This window comes from Salvia miltiorrhiza, unplaced genomic scaffold (assembly GCF_028751815.1).
Source record: "Salvia miltiorrhiza cultivar Shanhuang (shh) unplaced genomic scaffold, IMPLAD_Smil_shh fragScaff_scaffold_132_2, whole genome shotgun sequence".
Taxonomy (NCBI): Eukaryota; Viridiplantae; Streptophyta; class Magnoliopsida; order Lamiales; family Lamiaceae; genus Salvia; species Salvia miltiorrhiza.
Window position 1 is genome coordinate 581,489 of NW_026651413.1, and position 26,186 is coordinate 607,674.

The window sequence follows — 26,186 nt, forward strand, 5'->3', positions numbered from 1 at the left end:
GATCAGATCAGATCCACCGTCGCCGCCTCATCAGATCAGATCCACCGCCGCCGCCGAGGAAGGAGGGAAGCATGCCGCCGGAATTAGAATCGCGATCGATTTCTGCTCTTCATCGACGCGGAAGAGAAAGAGAGGAGGGAAGCACGCCGCCGGAATCACGACCGATTTCTGCCGTTCATCATTGACGCGGAAGAGAGAGAGCGCGAAAAAGAGGGCGCGCGAGAGAGAGAGAGAGAGGAGGGAAGCTTGGATCACACGTACTGTTACTTGGTTGGAGATGGGTTGGAGATGGAAGGGCAAATTAGGCATTCCGCCTAATTAATGGCTAAAATTTGATGTTTTAAGATTTGAGGCTAAAATTTGATTTTGTATGCCCAGTAGGGGCCATTCGGCCCTATTATCTCTTAAAAAAATGCATCTAGTAAAGAAAAACAGTTGGAAATATGAAAACACGCAGCCATACGATACAACTTGGCACACATATAAAAGAAAACAATAAACCGAGAGAGAGAGACCATCTGAAATCCCATTTGTTTGGAGCTCTGGTAGTGAGGTCAGCAGCTAAGTTTTCCATGTTTTTGGGTATGGAATTCGAAAACAGGGAAGGAACAACTTTCGCGTCGAAAGAAGACGCAGAAACGGTTTAGGGCAACAACTATCCGGTTGGGTCGGGCGACCACAAACCGGGTCGACCCTTTTATGTTTTTCTATGATTTGGATTTACGGTTTTCTTTCTCCTTTTACTTCTTTACATAATACAAGGCAGAGGTGAGTCTCTGTCAGAGCCCGACGCAGTTGATGCAGTGGTGGAACTAACGAAAGAGGATTAGAGGCTGAGGAAAAGGGTTTCGAAGTTTAGGAATCTTTTCTTTTTTGTAATTGGGTTGTTGCAGAATTGGGATAGAGAAAAAGGGAACTCTTTTTTTTGTACGCAGATATTGAAGAAGTTTGATACTAACAGTTAATGGAGAGCGAATAGTGGGAGAGAGAAAAAATAATAGGATAATATATAAAATGTAGAAAATGGAAAACATGGGTAAAATTTGTTATAACTGTCGTATGCAAAATTGTTCAGAAAGTTAGTGGCTTAATCAGTTGTCAGTTGAGATGTATCTTATATATTTATCCTCATTTAATTGATATATGTAAACGGCCGTTAAATTTTAGGAAAATTCTGTTAGAAAAATGACGGTAAATTGGATGCCGTTAAACTGGTTCTTTATATAATATATAGATTCTCTCTTTATTTTATGTAGTTGTCACTAGAGTTAGCAAAACGGGCGGCCCGATCGAATTCGGTTCGATCTGGCCCAGCAGGCTTTTGAGATTGACCGGGCCAGGCCGATTCGGATTCGATCGGGCTGCCAATTTTCAGGCCCAGCCCAGCCTCAACCGAGCTACCAGATGGTCGGGCTAAACCGGTCCAATGATTTTTTTTTCACTAAATCATGCTTTTATTTTTACAAAAAATTAAATAAATTAAAATAAATTCAAATAATAATTATAAACAAAATAGACTGGAAGCTACAATTGCATAAAAGATATAGCAAATAATAATCATGAAAGCATAAAAATAGGAAACAAAGGTTGAATTATGACGTACATCTGTTGGGCAGCAACTCAAAACCAGAAACTCAGTATTTTTTAAGATATTAAAATGCTTCAAAATGACTTAATAACTTAAGATGAAAAAGCAAAAAAAACACACGGCCAAATTAACAGAAAGAAAAGTGTTCACAAACTAACTTGTTTGTTAGATTCTTGAAATATATTTTTGGTTCTGCTCACAAAAGAAATCAAAAACTAACTTATTTATCCAGATTTTAGACACGAATATTCGACATTTTCATACCAGATGTAGAGCTTCGTCGGTCGACGGCAGGCTTTCGGTGGACGCCTGATCGACGGTAGATTTCAGATGGTTAGCAGCAGATTTCATTTGGTAGCAGGCTGGAGCGTCGCAAGCTTGTAGCCAAGGGGGCAGATACGCACAGTAGGGTTTCAACTAATCTACGAGAGGTAACCGCCGAAATTTTTTCTGGCCACAACCGTGATGGGGAATCAAACGTGCCCTTAACTTTTAAAAACAAAATAGAATACTTAATTAAAATTAGATTAATAAAAATAAAATTTAAAAATAAATCGGGCAGGCTATTTAGCCCGAAAACCCCGGGCTTTTTAGCCTCGGAGCTCGATTAGCTCGGCGGGCTGACTGGGCGGGCTTTTCAGGCCCGAGTTTTTTTAGGCCCTAAACACGGGCAGGCCGGATCGATTTTGCCAGTTCTAGTCGTCACCGTCTCTCTTTGAGAATTGTGTAGCCGTCCACCCTCTTCCCACAATTTAATTTAAAATTAATGTAATATTCCTTGCCTATATTTGTGTAATCCCTATCTTTCTCATTCACTCTCGACTAACGTGTTCTTCAAAAGAGAGAAACGCTAATGGGTTGTGGGAATAACTAACGAGGCAAATTTGTCTTGTTTCAAGAATTAAATTAAAAAAATAATAGATTCTTTATCATTTATGCTAAGAAATGACCAAAAAAATACACTTATATAATAATTTTTATAAATATGAATATTTTCCATATATAAAATGGTCACACTTTTCCTCGTATTTGTGATTTTTGGCATGATTTTGCTTGGGATGACATTCAATTGTATGAGTTATATGATTTACATGATATTCCTGTTGATTTGATTGACTCTCTGAGCCGGACGCCGATTGTGATGGGGACAGTGGATGTGATGCGTTAGGATATGACCAACCACGGTGAGTTCCCGATCTCCTCTGCCTGGGATCTTGTCCGGAGACGGCTGCCCTCGCAAACTTTGTTTGCTGATATTTGGAGTGATTGTCTTACTCCCACCATTTGCTGTCTTTCTGTGACGTCTGTTTTTTGATCGTCTTCATATTGATTATCGTCTCCAGTTGCGGGGCATTTTCCCTGCTTCTATGTGTTTTTGTTGTGTGTCTCCTCAATCTAAGTCGTGTCTGCATGTGTTCCTGTGGAGTGAGGCTGCTTGGATTGTGTGGGCTCATTTTGACTCTTGGTTCCCTTCTGTGCACACACCTCTCCACACGAGCACCGATATTGCACGTAGATTAAGTCACTGACGGCGCGCCTTCCCTAGGGAGGGCAAGCGCCACATTTCATTTTTAATTCCTTGTTTGATTATGTGGTTCATTTTGGACGAAAATGAATAGTCGTAAGAGCATTCATATAGCAACCAAATAAGGCTCGGGTCGATCCGGGAAAGGTAGCGCACCGTGGCGGTGCGTCCCCGGGCTTTAGCTTGGTACCAGTGCTTTTGGGGGAGAAAGTGAATTTCGTGCGCTATTAAAAAAAAACTGAATTTCAAAATCGGAATGGCTTGAATGAGAGAGGCGGATATCAACGCAAGGAAGAAGATGATTCTATTGCCCTATTTTTTCAATTTTTATGGGCTTTGTATTGGGCTTTATTGCCACTTTTTTATTTTGGGCTATCTTTAGTTATTTAATTTTTTCAATTTTTCGAATTATTTGATCAATTTTTGTTATCTAAGTTTTAATATAATTCTTTAGTTTAAGGGGAAATAGCACCAAAATCCTTGCGGTTTCGCGAAATTCGCATATTTCCCTTGACCTTCAAAAGATAGTGATAAAATCCTTGAACTTAATCTCGATTCTTATTTTTCCCTTAAATTTGATCGGCCCTTAAAATTATGATGACATGATTGTCAGAAATCCACGTAGGATTAAATTTTCGGCGAAACAAAGGACATAGTTTAAGAGATCACGTAAAACGACGTAGTTTTATATCTAATTAGGGGATTTAATGAAATCCAATCGAAAAAATCAGGGCAAACTTAAATTCATGATCAAATTAGGGTTCTTGAGACCAAAAATACCCAATCCATGTCTTCGTCTCCATCAACCCGCCAGAACTTCAGCCATGAGAGTCGAGTAATATGTATCACACACTGGTACATGCATCATATTTGTGATTCTCTCCCGGTAATCCCTCTCTCTTCTCTTTACAGATCCCCTCTTCTCTCTTCTTCAACGGCCGCCACAGACACACAAGCTAAAACACCCTCTGAATCTCCCTCTCTGTCCACTCCCATCCGCCCTTGGCTGGGCAGCAGCGACACCGCAGCCGCCGACCCCAACCTCCCTCATCTCTCTCAACTTTGCCCTATGGCAGACGATGGCACACAACCGCCGACCGCCTTGTTCTCTCAACCAAACCAGACACCCTCAAGAAGAAGCTCAACAAAACGGCGGGAAAACATCATTTTAAGGTAAAGGGAAAAACGAAAATCGCGCCAAACTTCAGGGATTTTGACGTTATTATGTTAGACGCAAAACAATGTCATTTAGCTTCTAATTAATCTACTCAGCATAAGTGTGCCACGTTGGTGACACATCATTTAATTAATGGCTGAAAAACGTCACTTAAGGGAAAAACGAGAATCAGAGCAACGGTTAAGGATTTTATCACTACCTTTTGAAGGTCAAGAGAAATGTGCGAATTTCGCGAAACCACAAGGATTTTGGTGTTATTTTCCCTTATTTTAATTATTGTATTTTTATGTTAATTAATTTAATTTTTCAATTTTAATTTCAATGAAAATGGTGATTTAAAAACCCCCTTAAGCACATTTGCATTGGAGATGGGAGGTGCTAAAGTGGGGACCACCATTTAAACACCCCTTAAGCACCTCCCATTAGAGATGCTCTAAGCATAGACATGTTCCTTTTCGTGCTTCTTACGTGATTTGATAGGTTTCTCACCATCTTCGACTTTTTGACGCGGCGGGGACTCTCACTGACATTCATTGGCGAGGTTGCGTTCCATCGGTTGATTTCATGCCTCAAGCTTCTCCCGTGAGGATGACCCTTCGCTCCACTATGGTGCGATGGTTCCATCTAGATTCTCCGTGGGTGAAGCTGAAATAGATGGTTCTTATGATTCCCAGTTGCAGCGTGGAGCCAGTGAAGGTGTGGTTCGTGATCACACGGGAGCCCTCCTTACTATTTTTTGTTTTCCTTGCTCTGTCTCGTCCAGTTTCGAGGCTGAGTTATTTGCCCTGCTTGAGGGTCTTAGACTAGCTGTCACTTTTTCAGATCATATCTGGGTTGAGTTGGATGCTGCAGCGATTGTTTTGCTCATGTCGTTGGGATGTTATGGTCATGCTGGTATTCGCCATTGTGTTGCCTCGATTCGTCTGCTTACCCAAAATCGACGGGTCCGTTTTACTTACATCCATCAGGATGACAATCAACCTGCTGATTTTATGGCGCGTCGAGGACATCAGGTTTATGAGTTATCTACTTTCGATTGTCTCTCTGCTCTTCGGTATTTTTCTTGCTCTGGTTAGGATGGACCAACTTGAGTATCCTAACTTCATATTCAGATTCCATGATGATAGGTAGTTTGTTTTGGTTTGTTCCTTCTTTGATGTTGTTTCATTTTCCTTGTTGGGTGTGGCCATTGTTGGGCCCCTCCTTGGATTGTCTCTGGCATGTCCTTCCTCTATTTTTCCCTGTTGTTTTCTTTGAGTGCTGTAATTTTTGGGCAGCATCATGTATGCGATACTAGTTTATGGTTATTTACATGTTAGAGGTCTGCCTAACTCCTCACCCTTCAGGTGATTTTAAAAAAAAAAAATCTATTTTTTAAATACTGCTCCAAAAATCTATAAAATTGTTAATTCCCCCTCCCCCAGGCCCCATCATTTGTAGATGGCAAAATTTCTAATTTTTTTAGGGGGGTAAAATTTCTAAATTTGAGGTTCAGTATACCACATTTTATGTTCCACTTTTAATTTTGTTTAATTTCTTATACTCTATGTCCCATTTTGTATCCCACTTTTAATTTAGTTTAATTTTGTGGTTATTAACTAGGGTTTATTCCATCAATTTATGGTATATAACTATTTTTTTATCAATTAATTTCGCTTTTATTAATTAATAATAGGTTGATAAATTCAAAGTCATGGTATATACTTTTTAAAAAATTTATTTTTTTAAAATAAAAATTAAATATAATTTGTAGTATTATATTAATAAATTTTATTTTTATAAAAAATATTTTTTAAAAAATAAATATAAGCATGGGACACAGTGATACACATAAGATCGGGACACTGGATTTCATTTCCCATTTGAGGGCTTAATTTGTTTTGTTTTTAGAGTGATTTTGTTGAGAACGCTGCGTTTCTTCCGGAAACGGTGGCGTTCCGTGCACAGCACCTCGTTTTATTTTCATGGAAAGCCGAGTGAGTGACTGCAATTATTGTAGAAGAAGATTACACGTGGAATGCGGTGAAATCAAGTAGAATTTGGTTTTGCCTCAAAATTTCTTAGATATAAACAGTCAAAAATAGTGCTTCCGAGTAAGACTTTCTCCACTTGGTGTTAAGATGCTCGGTGATAAATCGCTAATCCTTCCTAGGTAAGATTTCATATACTGTTCCATTTGCCTCGAATTGCTGTTTGAATTAGGGCGTTCAATTTATTTGAAGAGATTAATTTGGAAGAATGTATCTGTGTGTTCGGATCATGCGGGTAAAGATCGTTTCTGAGGATTTGCTTCATTTCTTTATTCTAATTTGAGCAACTCTATCGTAATTGTGACGGTTTTGTAGTTTTCGGAATTCATTTGGATCAATTGGTGTGTTGATTTTGTTGATTGATTGTAGAAAAAAACCTAAGATGATTGGAAATTTCTGTCTCTAGTTGCTTATTTCCATATGCCAATGTGAGCCTGAAAATTATGTTCGTGGGTTTAAATTTGAGGTGATTACATGGTTAGATTGGCTGTTGCTTTGACAGCTGATTGCTAATTAGTTTCTTTAGCTGGTATTTTTCATTCTGTTGTTTGTTTCGGGCGTTTAATTTTACATATATGGTGCTGATGCATCAGTGTCGAGGTTATTATCAATGTAAACCTCTTGATATATTGCAAAGTATTTCCATTTGAGATTTTCTTATACACTTTTTGTACATTATTCTTATGTCGGAATCATACAAATTGGCAGGTACGAGCTGTTGAGTATCATTAGGAAACATTCAAAGTCGATTGGACAAACTATATTAGATGAGGAGGAGTCACAAGATGATTTGGAAATGGACCCTAGCTTCTGGCATAACGTCATTGACTCGTATTTTGTTCGCAGTAGGGAGTCCAGGGGGCGTGAGGATGATGATCTTATATTCTTTGTTAGAAAAATGGTAGCATTTACCCCTATAAGTTGCAATCTTCAGTTAATCTTATGGAACAACGGAGGAGCTTAAGTGCATTTATCCTTGTAGAATTTGGAGTCGCAAAGATCCAATGGCGATGCAGAAAGCAACTCTCCTTACTTTGTACGCAGGTGGGCACCTGAGGTAATTGGATAATGATATACATTGTACTAATCATTAAATAACCATTACACGTCTCTTATTCGTATATGTTGGAGAATTAAGTTTTCTTTCTCTTGAGTTGTGTTGTTTGTTGATTTAGAGCAGTATTTTGTGAACCTTCTTTGATATCCATACCATAACATATCATCCATCAAACCTCTCTATACACTATAGACTATTCACTGTTTAATATCTACATGAATGAAAAAGTCGTTACCATTTACCAGGTATTCCCATATTGTTAAAACTGAGTTTGTGTGGATTCTACTGTCATACACACATGTATACGGAACATAGAAGATTATATGTTATGATACTTAACATTCCTTTTTCTGAACTGTTCACAGGTAAATTTTTTATATTGTTGACAATTGACATAATAGTTTCTTGTATGCTAAGTTGAAACAATGTCTTGACGGACAATCTTCTTGTGTTAATTTATAAAGCATATCATGATGGCACTATATTGGAATTGTGACATTGTTGACAACAAAAACTTGAGTTTATTTAGAATCTCTTGCATTTTCATGTTACTCTATTTTGGTTCTTCGTTATGATCTTGCAAAAGTGACTATCTTTTGCCTTGTCATGATCATTTAGGAAATCAGATTTCACAAATGCAGGCATCTCTAATCCACCATAAGTTGGATAACTAATGAAGCGCGACCTTCACCTTCTCCTTTTGAATTGCATTCTATGAATAATAAATAAAGTTTCACCAAAACTCAGTCATAAAAATTTCCACGTGTTTTATTCCCTACTTGTGATCAGTGTTTACTAAGCTTTATGAATCTGAGAGTAAGTTGAATACTTTTTCTATATGAAGTTTTGACACGCTTATCTACTTCTATTTTTTATAAAGCATCTTTGCATGGCATGCTGAGATATTTGTTTACTTTCTATTAGATTCAACTCATTCCTTTTCTGTTGCAGTTGGATGAATTAGTTGGTGGGAATTCATTAATTATAGATTGGAGGCGTTCTTTTTATCTGAATTTGATTGCTCATACCTCCTTCAGTGTGACTGTAGCAATTTGCAGGTAAATTCTTATATTTCCATGGTCTACAGAAGTTTCCTTCAAGAAAGTTTGTTAAGACTCATTTTTTATGTTGTTTTTAGAACTCATTGTTATTTCTCCTTTTTGTGGTTGGCAATATTTGCTTTTATTATGTTGATATTGGCTTGTGGGAGGTATTACCATATTAGTCTAAGCATTCATGAGATTTGGAATATTTACGGATGGGACAACACTAAAAACTGATTTTTTTTCTTTGAAACAATCCATTTGCATAACTAGTAAAGACTAATTGTTATTAGTAACTGTTCGAAGTGAGGCTGTGTCTCATTAATATGAAAAATGTTAAAAGAGATATTAAACTTTCAACGCACTTGGAAGCGTAGGGATCCAAGTGCAGGATGCATATAGGCTATTGCTTGTCATGTTTGTTTTGGTTAAAACATGCTAAAGTGTGGGAGTAGTAAAGCATATAGGGTACATCTCATGGTAAAATTTATAAGCTACAAGAGTTCCTTCCATTTTCCAGCTTGAACAACTTAAACTTGCACTTGGGGGAATTGCTTGTGACCCAGTTTTTGTCTTTATTTACTGGATAATGTTACTCTTTATCTTTAAATTTTCAAATGGATTTAGTGTTTTCTTTTCCTTTCTAGTCATCAGGTCATTCGGCAATATCAACAGGGCGAAACTTTGTCTCCTATCTATAAGGTATCAGGCTATCCATGTCTGCTATAAAATCTCCAATGTATAATGTATAATTTGTATGAAAGCGCTTTCCATAAAAGTTAGTTCCCAAAATTGTCCCAAGATTTTGGAGAAGGTGGGGCTTGAGGTATACCCTTTGAGTCCTACCTAGACACTGGTCTGATCAGCCTCCAGAATTATTAAAATGGGGCAACTACGCCCCTGACTGACAACTGACACTGTCATGCACGTTAATTGAACGAGTGCATGTTTTCTTACCTAATTCCAATCGATTCCCGGGATGATACAGTGCAATGTGGGTATGTTTGGAATACTCTTGTTGTGGACTTTCTAATAGTACCCTTAATCCGCCAATTGGGTATAGGATGATAGAATAATTGGACGGAGAAATCTCGGTAATGTATGCACGACTTAGACTGAGAATGCTGATGTCGATTCTGACATTAAATGTTGAAATAGAAGGAGGGGTTTAAACTGCAGAGCGTGATCTATCTGCAGTGGTGTTAATTTTCCCGACGGACAGCCCTGTGCTGTACACTCATGTGCTGTAGAATTGAGCCTTGAATCACACCACCATTTTGAGATCAACCATATTGAAACCACAGCCATATTGGCCAGGCTCATGAGTCTGAACCTTCTTTTGATTACATGTCATCTAATGGATGATGAGATTTGAAATTTAAGACACAAACAAACTCTCGCTGCCAAAATTTCTCCATCTAATTACTCCATGGATCAAGAAAGTAAAGAAGTGGGTTGCTGCTTCATTATCTTTTGGCCAACCTTCCTTTTCGCTCTATACTCCACTTTCTTGTTCCTTTAACTCTGCCCCATTTCTATTTGTTTGATTAAGAGAATTTAGTAGACACTTGTGTTTACTTCAATGGATGTTTTATTTTAGTTTAGATTCCAATGGACTTGGAGCTTCAACATTCATGACAATGTTTTGGTTCTTGCTGTTCTGTTATTATAGTATATCAAAATTTGTGTGGCTGTCTTATAAGAACTGGGAACAATTAATATGTCATGTTTAACAGGTTGTGAAGACTGTATATGCATCTCCGAGTCGTATTAATTTTCATTTGGATTCGAGAAAGGCAAGAATTTCTCATACCAAGCTGTATCTCAATTGTCTATTGCTCTTGTTCTTGATTGTTAATTGCATGTGCATTCAGGAAGTAGAAACAACACCTGCGTATCCAGATATCTGTTTTGCAGTAGATGATTTTGATTCCACTTTTGATTCAGTGGTAAGGTTCTCACTTCTCATTAATGATTCTACTTCATGCATCTGTATTGTACTGTATATTTGAGATTTAATCCCAGAAAGTCTAGAGATTTCCAATAAGGTGAGCTGCAGTATTTGTTTTAACTTAACGTTATTTCATGCTCTAATACTTGGTCGTTGTCATTATCAAAAATTCTTTATGTGCTTCTATTTTTCTTTTCATTGGTTATCTGTGGCCAAATGACCATTAGTCCCCAACAAGTTGATATATGCTTTTCATGTCTGCTAGAAGTAGAAAGTCCGACTAACTGTTGCATGTTTAGGAGTATACATTTGGAGGAGAATGCAAGGATTATGCTTTGGATCAAATACTTATGAATTATGCTTAATGCTTAGATCTAATATTTATGACCACTACTACATAAAATCATAGCATACCTGTATCTAACTTTACATGAAACTCCAAGTAATCCTCTAATTCTCTCTGTAGTAACAAGAGATTTCAAAGTAGTATAGTATTAATAAGCATGAACTTATATGAAATATTAATTGCTATATGTGGGACATAAGCATTACTTTAATAATATAATCATATATATAGGGGTAGGTTCCAGTGAGATTGCTATTTTTCGTAAGATGGTGAGACTAATGAATAAGGCAATATATAGTGTTGAATAACGATATTCAAAATTAGTAAAATTTTCGCTCCCTCCAGGATTCGAACCAAGGTAAAAAATTTACCCCTCCAGATAAATATCAGCCACAGGATACATTAAATCAACACTTACAAATCAATCTAAGATCTCACCACATATAGGGGATCTCATTGGAACGCTCCCCTATGTGTGTGTGTGTGTGTGTGTGTAATGTTTAATATAGTGTGACTCTAATTTTCTTAAATGATTGGCCAAATTGTTGTTGGCTATTATTACAAACAATTAGTTTGCTGGTGCAGGACTCAGAGTCTCTTTTGCATTATTTGTATCAATCATCACATCAGTGTTCGTTATTTCTTTAAATATTCAGAAAATGGTATAGTACTTTTCAAAGGGAATAAATGATTGTAGGATTCACCATTTATGTTTTATGTAAATCAGCTTATCCCTTGACTGGGTCAATTTTGCTAATCCTTTGTTGGTTCTTGACCCTCATAGTGTGGGAGCTGAACGTGTAATACATATTCTGCCTTATCTAATATTTTTAATCCACAGGTCTTGACTGATCCGGACCACTGTTATTGTGTGTTGCTAAATGCTCATGATGGGGCAGCATTTCCACATGAAAGAAAAACAGAGCAAGCTAATTCAGATGTTTCTTCTTCGGAGAATGTTACAAGCCATGGCAAGACAAAGAACTCCAAGGTAGTTTGTTAGATGATGTGAATAACAGTTTTCCCAAGGATAACGTTACCTCCTCTGACAACTAAGTTTATTTTCCACAGATCACCCTTTTCTCAGGCTTTGTCAGCTACCAAATGGTTCGAGAGGCATATGATGGTAATCTACTTTGATTGATGATACCCAATGCTATGATGTTTTATGTGTACTTATATCTGTTCTCTTTACATATCACCCTTCATTTCCTTAAATTATACTCCGTATTTCTTACTCTGGTTTGCTTGACAGTTTAGTCCCCCCCCCCCCCCCCCCGTTCTTCTCCCAACACACACTTCATTTCCTTAAATTATTTTTTGTTTATTCATGAGGCTTGGTTTTCAATTACATTAGATGCTAGAACAGCATGCTTAAGTTAGACCTACAGAGCTGTGCTTAATATTTTAGACAATTCAGAGGCTGGCAAGTGAGTTTTGAAGATACAATCCGAGAGGCATTAGTTAATATTAGTTTCAACATACATGTATTACATTGTCAAAATTTGGTGAGTTTCTTCACTATCTTTGCTCTTGTCACTCTGCATCACAGTACAATGGCATGCTTTTTACTCCCTTGTAGCTGGTTTCAGTTGAAATCTATAGACAAGAGGCATTAGTTAATATTAGTTTCAACATACATGTATTACATTGTCAAAATTTGGTAATATTTCTAGTCCCTAGTCTCGTCTATGATCGATTACTGAACATGATCTTGCTATAAATGTCAGCTCTCATGTTTCAGAAATAGGTTTATAGAAAAAGAAGTAGATAGCAAATATTACAGTATGCATGTTATATACATATATTTAAAGTATCTTCTGATCAACTTATTTGGTTTGCTTAACTTTCCAGCTGGCAGGTCCGGGTTTGGAAGTCTTCTGTCTCTTGGTCATTCCTCTGGCAGAACTGACAGAATATTCATGAAAGGTCCAGGAGGGCGTGGTGAAGTTGAAGTAGCGGTCTCTGGTATCCTAGGTGAGTAAACATATGCCATAACATCTTATTTAAAAGTTGCAGTATAATTTTTATTTGGTTGAATTGAGAACTGTGTACATGTATCATTTTGCAAAGGAGCTCAGTTGTTATATTCAAACACTTCATCCTATTGGTGCCTCAAGGATAAAAGCAGAGAGGAACCATCAACTTCTCTTACCCTTATATTTTGGTTAAACTCTAGTTGCAAATTGGACGTATGCATGTCTTTGGAGAGAAGAAGTCACTCTGGTAAAATAGTCGACCCCACCTGTTGCACCATGTCCTGCATTTATATTTACTTAGTAGCCCCAAGCATCTTCCTAAGGAGTATAATCTTTTGAAATTGGCTTGGGTTCATGACCTAATGGTTCATCTATAAACATAATCATCTACGCTGAGATGATAAAAGAAGACAAGTATCTTAATTGATGATTGAACATGGAAGATGCTGATAGTTTAAATGTGTAGCTCCACTAATACAACTTTGGTACCTCAAATACTTGTGCTGCATCCTTTTATAGAGTATAGTTGTGACTTAGTTGGGCTTCCAATCGCACAGATTTTGAATCTGTAGACATGTTCTTATCACTTGGAAGCAAGTTAAAACTTGTTAAAAATTTTGCACGTCTTCCACAGATCAAAGCAAGGTGGATTTAGGTCCTCAATCACCGATTCAGATATCTAAAAAGGGTCTTGGTTTAGGAACTATTGTCCGCAAAGCAGCATCTGTAGCATCAACGGCCGCAAAGCAGGCTTATGCTGCAGCCTCATCCTCTCCAAACTTGGACGGCGAGATGTTGCCCCTCAAGTGCTGTTTGATGTCCATCTCATTGCCGTGGGAGAATATTGTTCATGATCTTCTATTCAAGGTGACTGGTTGACCAAGAGTGAATTATTGTACTATATTTCGCAGTACAATGGAAGATCTGACTTATGTCTCTACATGAAATACAGGGAAGTCCGGCTGTCAACTTGTAACCGTCGTATCCAGTTTTGAGCTTCCGAGTGGAGAAAAGGTAGTTGTAATGGAAGAGAAATGTGTAAATTACATGTATCTTAGTAAGTTGAATGCTTAGTCTGTTTGATTTATGTTTAGTAAAATAATGGTTGATTTTGTATGTAGCCAATTTTATATTTGAATTTCTTCGAAAAAACAATTATATTTGACTTTGTTTTGGTCCCCACTTCTCTACGTAAGCAGGTTTCTCCACGATGTTGTGCTTATTCTGGTTTTTGAGCATTTGTCTGCATGAAAAAAACTATACATAGGCTTGTCTTAAGAAACACATACAAACACGAATTATTGAATCTTGTCTGCATGAAAAAAAAAAAAAAAACTATACATAGGCTTGTCTTAAGAGACAAAAATTCTTAGTTACATCGTTTAGATTCTTGTCTCAATCTATACAAGTTATGAATTATTGAACATGCATGACCATCCTAAAATCTATATTCTTTCATGTGTTAAAGAGGAAAAAATTTAATTAGAGAGAAAAAAAATTAAAAAGAAATGAAATTGAAAGGGTAATGTTAGAAAAAAAAATACTCCCTCCGTCCATAAAAAAGTACAACACTTTTGTTATTTTGGGTGTCCATTGTTAGGGACCATTACATTACATTCAGTTTACTCATTCAACCAATTGGATTATAAACAGGCCAAATAGCCAGAGGGCCTCTTCATTTCTCAATATATCATTCACGCATTTCGATGAAACCTTCGTCAACGAGTCATCAAACTTGCACGAAAGCCTTTTGAAAACTTCTGCTGTTGAGTTGCATGATCGGGGTTTTAGTAAAATTTAAAATTTAATCTGACTATGAAAAAAATCAAGAAGAATTTTTGCCATGAGTTGCGTAATGTTTGCATGTTGTTGGAGACTTGAAGGCTATACAAAAGTAAGATTTAATTTGGTTATAAAAAAATCATAAATTTGGAGTTATAAATTATAAGGTAACAAAATAATTTTATAATTATTTATTATCATTATTTTATAATATAAGGGATTATAGTGAGTAAAATGGGGCAGTAAATAGAAAGTAACCATCCCAAACTCATCTTGGTGGGCGGCCCAAACTTAAGAGGCCCAACTCAAAGGGTAATTCCGTAAAGTCATGTTTTCAAATTTCAATTGAAATCCGCCCGTTGGCCAAAAAGACCCAACAATTCTCAAATTATTGGTACACCCAGAAAACACGAAGCAGGAAGAAAGACACAGAAATTAAAACAGTCTGCGTGATTGAGAGAAATGGAGAAGATCTGCGTAGCAGTGAGAGTGAGACCATCTGCGAACGAAGAAATTGTTAATGGATTTAACTGGAAGGTTGAAAGCAACCGTATTTCGCTGCACAGATCTCACGGCACCCCCATTTCTGGGATTTCTTATGCTTTTGGTAAGTTGAGATCGTTTTTCCTGTGCGTGTACGAGCTCAATTATTTTTGGAAATTTTATAGTTATGCTTTCGATTTTTGTATTTTTTTTTTTTTGCAGATCATTTGTTCGATCAGGACTGCAGTAATGGTACAGTGTACGAGCTTCTGATCAAGGACATAATTAATGCTGCTATTCAGGGGTTTAATGGTGCGCTTTTTTTTGTGTGTGTGTTTGATTCTTTTGAATAGAGTAATGCTTGGAGATTAAAATGCTAAGGAGTTATGCTTTTCTAGATTTAATGAAAATCATGAGCTAATGGAAATTCATGTCGATTAAACTGATTAGTAAAACGATTGTTTGCGAAGTTGAATGAATAAATTCTGAGTATAAAGGCAAGAGCTCAGGCATAATACGGATAAAGTTAAGAGTCATCATAATGATGGTTAATCATGGTCATGGAGCATGATCATTTCCATGCTGAAGGAAGATTCTTGTAAAGTTGATAGTTCCTCTTTCATGTGAACATATAAAGGAGATTCAGACACGAGAGACTGGATAACTGCTGAGTTAGAAAACTTGTATTGAATCGTGCCGGGTGGTAATCTTTGGTAGTGTATCTCTTAGGGAGGTAATATTTTTGTATTCCAGCTCTTGTTACCCATCGTTTTCATGATGGTTTGTTTATAGGAGTTAATTGATTTGTCCTTCTTCAACTTCTATTCATTATGACTGCCCTCTCATGAGCTTATATTACATCTCTGTTGAGCATTTTGTTTTATTATCTGTAAAAAAATATCTTACTGGTACAAAATAATGGTAATCTAGGAACTGCATTTGCTTATGGACAGACTAGTAGTGGAAAAACTTTTACTATGAATGGTTCAGAAAATGATCCAGGAATTATCCATAGAGCTGTCAGAGACATTTTTCAAAAAATTGAGGAGGTAAGATAACATTGTGCCGCCATGATATATTTTGCAATTGGTATCTAACAGGATTCAATTTGGCTTTGTTTTGTTTAGACATCGGATAGGGAGTTTCTGATTCGAGTTTCCTATATGGAAATTTACAATGAAGACATTAATGATCTTTTTTCTGTGGAAAATCAAAAACTTCAGATTCATGAGAGTTTGGTGGTAAGTCATGGTTACATCCATTATACCATATTTATTCAAATGTATAAGAGCATTGACTTTTGTTGCTTTCCAGCGTGGAGTATTTGTTGCAGGGCTAAGGGAGGAAATTGTAAACAGTGCTGACCAAGTGCTCCAACTTATCCAACTCGGAGAAGGTTTGATATTGGATTAGAACGCAAGTAAAATGGCATGAAATCAGTACATTGTTTCTTGGGCTTATACTTGAAAGTTCTTAGAGAGATTTTTTCATTTGGCAGCTAATAGGCATTTTGGTGATACCAACATGAATGCTCGGAGCAGTAGATCACATACTATTTTTAGGATGGTATGTTCTTCTCTTCCTTCTTCACCTCCTCTCCCTTTCTCTCTCTAATGAGGCACTTTGCTTGAAAGTTTATGTCACTTGCTTTAACTGAGTGATTTATGATTTCTGTGTATCTCATTAACTGCAATGCATTGTATTTCACGATTAGGTAATCGAAAGCAAAGGGAATGATAACAGATTCAATGATAGTCCTGATGATGCTATCCGTGTCTCTGTCCTGGTTAGTACCTATTCAAGCAAGTCATTCAATGTTAATTTGTTGTTGTCCTTATATTAAGAAGTCTGAACTCAACTTATTGATTCATTTGAGCAGACTGTAGTCAGTATTGTATTAAAGAAATGTGGGAAAATACTTACCAAAAAAATGGTAGAAAGTTAAAAAGACTTCACTTGTACTCATTTAATAGCAAGTGTGAAAACAAACTCATATAATAATTCTGTCCTGATTCAGTTAACTCTCTTTTCTTAACCAAAAAATCATACCGTATCTTCTCATTTTTTGTTATATTTGATCGATGTTTGTTTGATTTCTTGGGAGCAGAATTTAGTTGACTTAGCCGGGTCTGAAAGAGTAGCAAAAACTGGTGCTGGCGGAGTGCGTTTGAAGGAAGGAAAGCACATTAACAAGAGCTTAATGATTCTTGGTAATGTGATCAACAAACTGAGCGAGGGTGGAAAGCAAAGGTAGTTGCAGGTGTCTATTTGTTAAACCAGGTATTGAAGTCCATAACTCATCATAAAATATCATTTGCAGGGCTCACATCCCTTATCGGGACAGTAAGCTTACTCGCATTCTTCAGCCCGCATTAGGTGGAAATGCAAAAACTTCAATAATTTGTACCGTTGCGCCTGAAGAGGTACATAGCCGCTGTTTTTCCTTTATTTTTTTGTAATTAAGATCATATTGTTGATGATTAATATTACATACAGATCCACATAGAAGAATCAAAAGGGACTCTTCAGTTCGCTAGCAGAGCAAAGAGGATAACCAACTGTGTTCAAGTGAATGAGGTCTGTTATAACAGTTTGGAAAATTTCTTGGATGTCTATATTGCTTCTTCCTTACTTTAGATGTGGCATGTGAAGAAACTGCTAATATGATTTTGCTTTGTTCAAATTCTCCCATTGTAATGCATTCGTAAGTATAACTAAGCCTTTTGAGGTTATATACTTTATTAGGTATGGTTTATGCACCTATTGATTAAAGAATTTGACGATATATTCTTTTTACTACTGTAAAGTCCAGCACATTACCTCTTTTATACATTAAACTTTTAACTTCTTCTGGAAGAAGAAATCTGAGATGTTAAGATAGCATATGTTTTTAGAAGACATGGTAATAAAAGAAAGCATTCTAGAACTTAGTTAGACAGATTCACCCAAATATTCAGTTCTGATTGTGGAGAGTGATTACTGTTTCCTTCCAAAATCCATCAAGATGGATGCTTACATGTAGTCTATGTTTTATTACGAGATCTAGAAAGATGTAAAATTAGGTTTGCATGGTAGTTGGTACTCATTTAACAGTCAGATTTATCATTTCGTTGTCGTTTCCTTTATAATAACACTACATTCAACAAATCAATGGCATTTACATGTCCTCACTTGATACATATTGTTGCTATCTTTGCTTCAAACTGGAGCTTTGTTTTGTCATTGGAACTACGTATATGTTGAGATCTTCCCTTTGCTGATAAAAACCTGAGTGATTTTAATGTTTTCCAGATATTGACAGACGCTGCTCTATTGAAGAGACAAAAATTAGAAATAGAGGAACTTCGGAGTAAACTTCAGGTATCCCGATCATTTATTTTCAGGAGAATTAGACCGGGCACTATCTAACCCAATTATTACTCTAGGGGTCTCATGCCGAAGTATTGGAGAAAGAAATCTTGAAACTGAGGAATGACATGCTGAAGGTAACTTCTTCTTCTTCTTCTTCTTCTGACTGAAACACCTAACGCCTTCTACTGTTGTAACAGTATGAATTGGAGCGGGAGAAGCTCGCCACAGAACTAGAAGAGGAAAGGAGATCACAAAAGGAGCGGGAACAATGCATTAAGGAGCAGCAAATGAAAATTTACAATCTTAGCAATCTGGTTACCTTGTCAGACTCTGATAGAAGCTCTTCCCATGTATAACTTTCTCTTCCTTGACCTCATTTTCAGCTATAGTTATTTTCTGTTATCATCAACATAACTTGTGGTTTATACTTCCACCCTGATTATTATTCATACCTTCTAGGATCACCTCATTTAGATTTAAATTGTGCTCATTTTTCACATGTTGCATTCCATTTTCTATCAGGGAGAATAAGTATCCTCTTCTTTTCATATTTATGTAGTAAGTCTGATAACCACTTAACTGAATTTAGTGTCAGTTTATCTGTACCCCCCCCCCCCCCCTCTATACCCATAATGGGAAGATGTTTCAGCGGAAAATCAATGGAAGTCTCATGTTTACCAAGTTCTTTTCAACAATATTTGATTTTCAATTAGGTCTAACCAGGTTTTGGTGGGGTGAACAATGCTAAAGACTTCTATGTTCATTCCTTATGCTTCGTTTGAAGTCAGTTACGTTCGTGTTATACTCATTATACTATTCTGATTAGAATACGTTTCAAAATTAATGCTGCTGGACAGAATGGGGTCAAAGAATGCCTTCCAGATGAAAGTAGCTGTAGTCACAGCATGCGCCAGGAAGATGCTTTTAATACACCATGTCTTAAAACACTTCCTAATGTTTTTGTTGCTAAGCGGTCGCATTACTCAAGCCAACCAGAGTGTAGCCCTCTTCCAGATATGTTTGGTGATTTTGCTGATGAAGATACATGGATGAAAATGAATAAAGGTTACATAGTTGACCTCGATTCACTTCATACGCCTCCGTCAAGGAAGGTCCAATCATTTCCAATTAGTGAGGTATTTTACAATGCATAACTTTCAGCAATTGTTTCCGGTGTACCCTAAATTGTTATCTTTTGTTTACTATTTTCTGTTACTTGTTAGAAGGAATTGCTCTACTTCATCTCAAAGAAGATTTTCCTCCACTGATGTTTTTTTGAAATTGGTGATTTACTTGCAATATTTTGGCCCCGAAAGTGATGCAGCAGGGATTTTATGATATTTGTGGCATACATATTAGACATGTAACCATAAGTTGTGATTTCTCAACATGTATGCATGATATCTTAGAAATTTACTCATCTGATTAAGAATTTGACATCCTGACATCCCTAGAACTAAGGGCATAGGTATGGGCTTTAGTACATGTCCAAGTTATGAAAAGTAACACACACTATTTCATGTTCAAATACCGTCCCTTTTATTCATCTAGGCATTCTAGAATATGAGAAGGGAGTTAAGAATGTGGATTGTATTTCCACATCTTGCTACAAAGATAATTACTTCTATTTACTTTCAGCATTAACTTAAAATGTTTGAATATGCTGGTATCTGTATAGGATTGCTCAATGGAGAATTCCAATCAAGAAATGCAAAATCTCCGCAGACAGCTAGAGCTTGTCATAGAGGAAAGAGATGAATTCAAGGTTAGTTTCTGTAAATGGTTGTACCTTTGGATGATTAGTTATATTCTGTGTGTAGGAATCAACTTAGCTCGTTCTTTTATTTACGTTAATAGAGTGACTCTATAAGCCAACTCTTCCTTTTTTGCTTCTTTTACGTACTCTAGAGGAAGTATTCGGAACAAGTCTCATTTAATGACCAATTGACAAAAGAGAAATCTGAACTTCAACTAGAGATATTGCCGACACTAGAAGTTCCGCAAAAGCTGCTTGAGACTGTGACACATTGCAAAGGCATTCACAACGAAGTTTTTTCTATTATACAGGTAAAGCAGTTTTAATGCATTCAGATATGAAAAAGGTTGGACTAAAAGAATTCTGTTAACACTAATATCTTTGCGGTATTTTCCTTGAGCAGAACATTATAGCTGATGAGAAATCTGCAATTTCTCAAATACTCGCTACCACAACTGAAGTTGGAACCTCCCTTTTCTCAACTTTAGAATCTCATCTATTGATGGCTGTGGATGGCAAGAGACCCTCTTCATTAGATGAATGCTTCGTACAAGAGCAATGCAACATGCTCCATCAGAAGTTGTGTGCTGCAGTTTACTCCTGGGTTTCATCAGATGGAACAACTATGGGGGATGAACATAAGCAGAATTCTACTTACAGCAGCAATACTAAGGTAGCTGCCTGGTCATATATATCAAGATCTCGCATGCCAATTTTCTTATTTGTCCTCACAATTGGAATGTGTTTCTCCTACTTCAAGCTCATAATCGCAGGTTTATACAGAATTCTTTACTGATGTTCCTGGTTTTATCATGTTAAATACTTCGTAAACTTATATTTTAGTGCACTTCCTACTATTTTTAGTTTGTTATGTTTTTTTAGTTGAATCTCTGGCTGTGGTTATTGTTTAGTTTGTTTAAAATTGATAGAAACTATGTGATCTGCTTAGCTCTGGACATAACCCAACCAGTACCCAATTAAAATAGTTTTAGGTGTGCACAGGATGCCAGGAACATTCTCATTTAACACATTTTTCAATGTTAATTAGGAGATGGATTGTTTGCACATTGATGGGCAATGACATGAAGAAATGATGAAGTATTTACAAGGAAAAATGGATAAACTTTTCAATCACATGAGAAATTATAAGTAGCAAATTATTCGTTGCATTGCTATAACAGACCATAGAAAACGAGTGTTCTATTAGTCCTGCTCCTGCAGTAAGCTGCAAGTGCTATAAGTTTATGTCATGTTTTTCTTAAGATAAAGCTATGTGCCAGCGAGAACAGAGGTGATTCCTCCTATGAGTCATCTGGATAACTTGTATATAAGGTTAGCTTAGGTTAAAACTAAGATACAGAAGGATTTTCAAGATGAGTAAAATACCGGAGCATCATACATATATCTGAAGTTTTGTCTATAACCACTCTCCTGCATAATGCAATTCCCAGAAATTAGCTCAGTCCTCAGCATAATATCTTCTCCTTTTGTCATTTTCATTTTTCTGGTGTCGTCTTTGCTCTTTTTGTATTGTTAGATTACATGATGTAGTAGATGAGGTACGATTCTGGACTTAGTATGATTCTGGAAGTTAATGACATGCCAGAACCTCGTGCTGAATGTTGAGTCATTGTATGATTTATTAATCCCCATGATCAGGAGGCAGTAATCATAGCCAATGTTGCTATTTAGACTTTATTAGATGGTGTTGTGGCCTGCAATGTCTATTTCTTCAGTCACAGATGCTGATTATTTTAGATTCATGAATTTGTAAGCAGGAATGCGTGGCCTCGCCATTCATAGATTCAAAATTTTCCTTTATTCCAGTAACTTTACAGAATATATTAGGTACATATATGTTGTTGTTACATTCTTTACTAAACCCTAAAAACTCGTGTTTCAATGTGAAGGGCACTTTGGGGGGAGAAATTGCTTGTTGGAAGCAGGCATTGGAAAATGAAGTTGGAGAAATCAAACACAAGTACAATGACTTGGAAAAAGAGTTGGAAGTTAAAAATCAGCTACTTGAGGTAGCCGAAGGAGAATATCATAGCTTGCAAAGAGAGTTCCGTCTTGTTAAAGAAGACCGAGATGCAACGCTTGAAAGAATCTCCAGTTCGTCTCAAATGGTCCAGGCATTGGAAAATGAAGTCAAAGAAATCAAACATAAGTACAATGACTTGGAAAAAGAGTTGGAAGTTAAAAATCAGCTACTTGAGGTTTCTGATGAAAAATATCATAGCATGGAAAGAGAGTTCCGTCTTGTAACAGAAGATCGAGATGCAGCGCTTGAAAGAATCTCCAGTTTGTCTCAAACCCTCCAGGCATTGGAAAATGATGTCGAAGAAATCAAGCACAAGTACAATGACTTGGAAAAAGAGTTGGAAGTTAAAAATCAGCTACTTAAGGTTTCTGATGAAAAATATCATAGCATGGAAAGAGAGTTCCGTCTTGTAACAGAAGACCGAGATGCAGCCCTTGGAAGAACCTCCAGTTCATCTCAAATGCTCCAGGCATTGGAAAATGAAGTCAGAGAAATTAGACATAAGTACGATGACTTGGAAAAAGAGTTGGAAGTTAAAAATCAGCTACTCGAGGTTTCTGAAGGAAAATATCATAGCATGGATAGGGAGTTCCATCTTGTAACGGAAGAACGAGATGCAGCACTCGAGCGAATCACCAGCTGGTCTCAAACACTTAAGGCATTGGAAAATGAAGTCGAAGAAATCAAAGATAAGAACAATGACTTGGAAAAAGAGTTGGAAGTTAAAAATCAACTACTTGAGGTTTCTGAAGGAAAATGTCATAGCATGGAAAGGGAGTTCCGTCTTATAACAGAGGAGCGAGATACAGCCCTTGAAAGAACCTCCAGTTCGTCTCAAATGCTCCAGGCATTGGAAAATGAAGTCGAAGAAATCAAACATAAGTACAATGACTTGGAAAAGGAGTTGGAAGTTAGAAACCAGCTTCTTACGGTTTCTGAAGGAAAACTTCATAGCTTGGAAAGGGAGTTTCATCTTTTAAAAGAAGACCGAGATGCAGTGCTCCATAGAATCTCCAGTTCGTCTCAAATTCTTACACAAATTAGTGGCGAAAAGGACAGAGTTCTAAAGGAGCTTAACACTGAAGTAAGGAGGAGAAAGAAGCTCGAAGAAGATATCAAACAGTTTAAAGCTGCTTTTGCATGTCGACAGAGGTCAGTAACATCTTTCCACAGTGAGTTCAAGTCTGTGCTTGAAACCATGAAGGTGCAGAAGTATCCGACTTCATTATCCAAATCTCATGGATCTTGAAGGCCTCTAATCTCCCTGCTCTGTTACAGTTAATCTTATTTAGTTGTCTATAATTTACTTCGCCCATGAAAGATGTTTTAGGTGCGTAATGTAACAATGATTCAATTATTTTCGGCAATGTAATGTCATTGAACTGAGGCATTTGGTGATCTCTTTGCTTTGTGCATGCGGTTTGTTTGAGACTACACAAGGTCACTGAGTCTTAATGGCATAAAATCAATGATAGATATGCAGTAATGTAGTTAATGCTGTTTATTTTAAAGAATGAAAGAAAAGTATATACGAAAAACATAAAAGGAGTCGAGGCTGAGGTGATTTTGTTTAGCCATGAAAGTAAATGCAGCTTCATCTCCATCAATACATGCTTAATACATCTTAATTTATTTTCTATACTATATCTTTATATATTTGTAGTAGTTATTAGTAGATTTATCAATTATATAACATTGACTGGCCTGGGCACTAGTAATTGGGTACTTCACATATCCTTACATATTATGTGTTGTTTTGAATGGGTTTAATTCTCAACGATAAGAACAGAGAAATTTTAGAGTAGAAATGGATTAAAACCAGTTGGTGTCCTTGAATGTGAAGGAACCAGAGTGATTCCGCAGATATCTTGTTGCCTAGATGAATGAGATTAATAAATTCGGGGATTCGTGGAACGTTGATGGGAATGGGTCGATGAAAGTGTGATGGAAAGAAATAATTTCAAAGATAATACTCGATCTAACTTGTTGCTTTCTTTTATTAATTTCTCAAGAATTTTAGAAAAGATATTGTGAGTGCGTAAATATCACAAAATCTTCTGTACACTCGGGTATACCGAATATCAGGATTGACTCACATCCAAATCTTGACCCGCATATTAATATATATCTGCATCCCGACCTAAATCGTGTAAATGACACTGCTTATAATTGACACTATTCAATTATATAATTGACACTGTAATATTTTAAAATGTTATAATGTCATTTTCAATCTTATAGTGTTATTTAAAATATTATAGTTTCATTTATAATCTTATAGTGTCTATTATAGAGTATTATTTATATTTCTGAATAGTGTCAATTATATACAGTGTCATTTACAATGTTATAGTGTCATTTATATAACAGAATAATGTCAATTACAAGCAGTACCATTTATATAATCGAATAGTGTCATTTACACTATTTGAGTCAAGATGCGGGTTAGGATATGAGTACGGGTTAATCCAGGTGTACGGTACACCCGGGTGTACTCAAGACCACATCTGTAAATATAATGGTAATCGGGCCTTTTTGGTCTCACGTGCTTCAAGTGAGGATAATTTTGTCACTTATAATCTTCACGTGTATTTCGCCGAATGATGACGTGACCTGACATCCTATCTTTAAAAATCTTTTTTTTTGATAAACACATCTTTAAAAAACTTATTCTAATGGAATTCAATTAGAGATAAGAATTGGTTGCGTGTTGATGCTGAATAACTACCTTTTTGCCATCTTGCGAAATGAGACCATCTATTATTCACAATGTTGATATCTTTCTCCTAATTTATTTAAAAATTGATTCCACCAATCAGAGCATTTAGTGTCTTTCTTCTTTGGTGCTCCTCATTTTTTCTCTTCATCACATATGATATGTAACCTAGGAGTAGGACCACTCTTCATTCTTATATCCAAATCTAATTGCCTCAGTTTTGAATAATAATAACAATAAAACAATCCTATCTTAGACCTCTAGCCTTTATATTTTCTGGACTTTGTCCTTACAGAAAGAGAGATGTCAAATATCATGTACATCATGTGTATACAATATAGTACTAATATTTTGGCAAACTTTTGTTGGAAATATGGTTTTATGCCAAATCTGAAAATTATTATTTAATTAAATATTTATTATTTAATTAAAATAATAATTGGATGTTAATCTACATCTCGAGTAGATCAACGTGATATACTTGAAGTCTCAAAACCGATTTCCGGTGAGTGAGATATTGTATGTCAAAGTTTGAATGTTGAAGAGGGAAAATCAGTTTCAACTTCTGCGTTCAACGATTGCGGCCACCTACCGCAGCCGCCGGAATTGACTGTTTCAACTTCTGCGTTCAACGATTGCGGCCACCTACCGCAGCCGCCGGAGTTGACTGCCGATCCGTTCACACTCGGTTTAACACCTATAAATATGGGTGTGTGGTGAGCTTTAGAATTCACTGTGAAAACTCACAACTCACAACTCACAAAATAGTCTGCATTCTGCATTCCACCTCTAGCTCAGTTTTCGATCCTTATTCAGTTCGCCGGAGCTCGCCGGATTGTGGTGCTACATCCGACGAGACGAAGTCGTTTTACCTTTGGGGAAGATACGCCTAAACCGAAGAGCACTACCGGGGCGATAATCTTCTTGCGGGAAGAGATTCATCTCGACTCGACTTATTATACGTATAATTTATTTATACAGTATATTTCAGTTGTATAAAATTATTTGAGTTGTAATTTCTCAAATTATTTTCTTTTGTAATATTTTCAATTATTTTGAGTTGTAATATCTCAAAATATTTATTTTGTAATATCTCGATCGTGTACCCGGTTCTAACAACTTTTTATTCAAATTATCATAGAATTTTTATTTACGCTGCTGCGTAAGGTGTCAATGTATAATATAACTAGCCAATGTAATATACCAATTACTATATAATTACTCATAGGTCATAGTAATATATTCAAACTTCATAATTTCCACCTGTTTGAATTATTTACAAGTCAATCTATTTATGACGTAAAAGTAAGAAACAAATGAAAAATAAATCTAAATTTGAATCGTCAACTAACAAAATT

The 26,186-nt window shown here is 36.4% G+C and overlaps 2 protein-coding genes across 4 annotated transcripts; both read left to right on the forward strand.

The window, feature by feature from the left end:
* Positions 1-6,183: 6,183 nt before the first annotated feature.
* Positions 6,184-13,878, forward strand: LOC131002439 (uncharacterized). Of its 3 annotated transcripts, none has more exons than XM_057928943.1 (12): positions 6,184-6,442; positions 7,029-7,221; positions 7,303-7,377; positions 8,329-8,435; positions 9,068-9,122; positions 10,157-10,216; positions 10,295-10,369; positions 11,559-11,708; positions 11,789-11,843; positions 12,572-12,694; positions 13,331-13,563; positions 13,649-13,878. In XM_057928943.1, the coding sequence occupies exons 1-12, from the start codon at positions 6,411-6,413 to the stop codon at positions 13,670-13,672; spliced, it is 1,182 nt and encodes a 393-aa protein (XP_057784926.1). In that variant the 5' UTR covers positions 6,184-6,410; the 3' UTR covers positions 13,673-13,878. The 3 variants fall into 3 exon arrangements, with proteins under 3 accessions (XP_057784926.1, XP_057784927.1, XP_057784928.1); XM_057928944.1 differs by having other exon boundaries at positions 6,216-6,442; positions 13,397-13,563; XM_057928945.1 differs by having other exon boundaries at positions 6,438-6,555.
* Positions 13,879-14,887: 1,009 nt separating this feature from the next.
* Positions 14,888-23,510, forward strand: LOC131002442 (kinesin-like protein KIN-7N). The gene is made up of 18 exons (XM_057928949.1): positions 14,888-15,085; positions 15,184-15,273; positions 15,892-16,010; positions 16,089-16,202; positions 16,276-16,357; positions 16,460-16,527; positions 16,676-16,747; positions 17,069-17,211; positions 17,282-17,384; positions 17,458-17,538; positions 18,253-18,321; positions 18,387-18,446; positions 18,510-18,662; positions 19,170-19,448; positions 19,991-20,077; positions 20,221-20,379; positions 20,472-20,741; positions 21,979-23,510. The coding sequence occupies exons 1-18, from the start codon at positions 14,941-14,943 to the stop codon at positions 23,359-23,361; spliced, it is 3,477 nt and encodes a 1,158-aa protein (XP_057784932.1). The 5' UTR covers positions 14,888-14,940; the 3' UTR covers positions 23,362-23,510.
* The last annotated feature ends 2,676 nt before the right edge of the window (positions 23,511-26,186 follow it).

Bases quoted from the DNA above. Each gene is read 5' to 3' on its own strand.
- LOC131002442 (XM_057928949.1), top strand. From the start codon at position 14,941: ATGGAGAAGATCTGCGTAGCAGTGAGAGTGAGACCATCTGCGAACGAA. The intron at 16,358-16,459 runs GTTTGATATTGG...TTCATTTGGCAG, and splicing joins ACTTATCCAACTCGGAGAAG to CTAATAGGCATTTTGGTGAT. The intron at 18,447-18,509 runs GTAACTTCTTCT...CTGTTGTAACAG, and splicing joins TGAGGAATGACATGCTGAAG to TATGAATTGGAGCGGGAGAA.
- LOC131002439 (XM_057928943.1), top strand. From the start codon at position 6,411: ATGCTCGGTGATAAATCGCTAATCCTTCCTAG. The intron at 10,370-11,558 runs GTAAGGTTCTCA...TTTAATCCACAG, and splicing joins ATTCCACTTTTGATTCAGTG to GTCTTGACTGATCCGGACCA. The intron at 11,709-11,788 runs GTAGTTTGTTAG...TATTTTCCACAG, and splicing joins GCAAGACAAAGAACTCCAAG to ATCACCCTTTTCTCAGGCTT.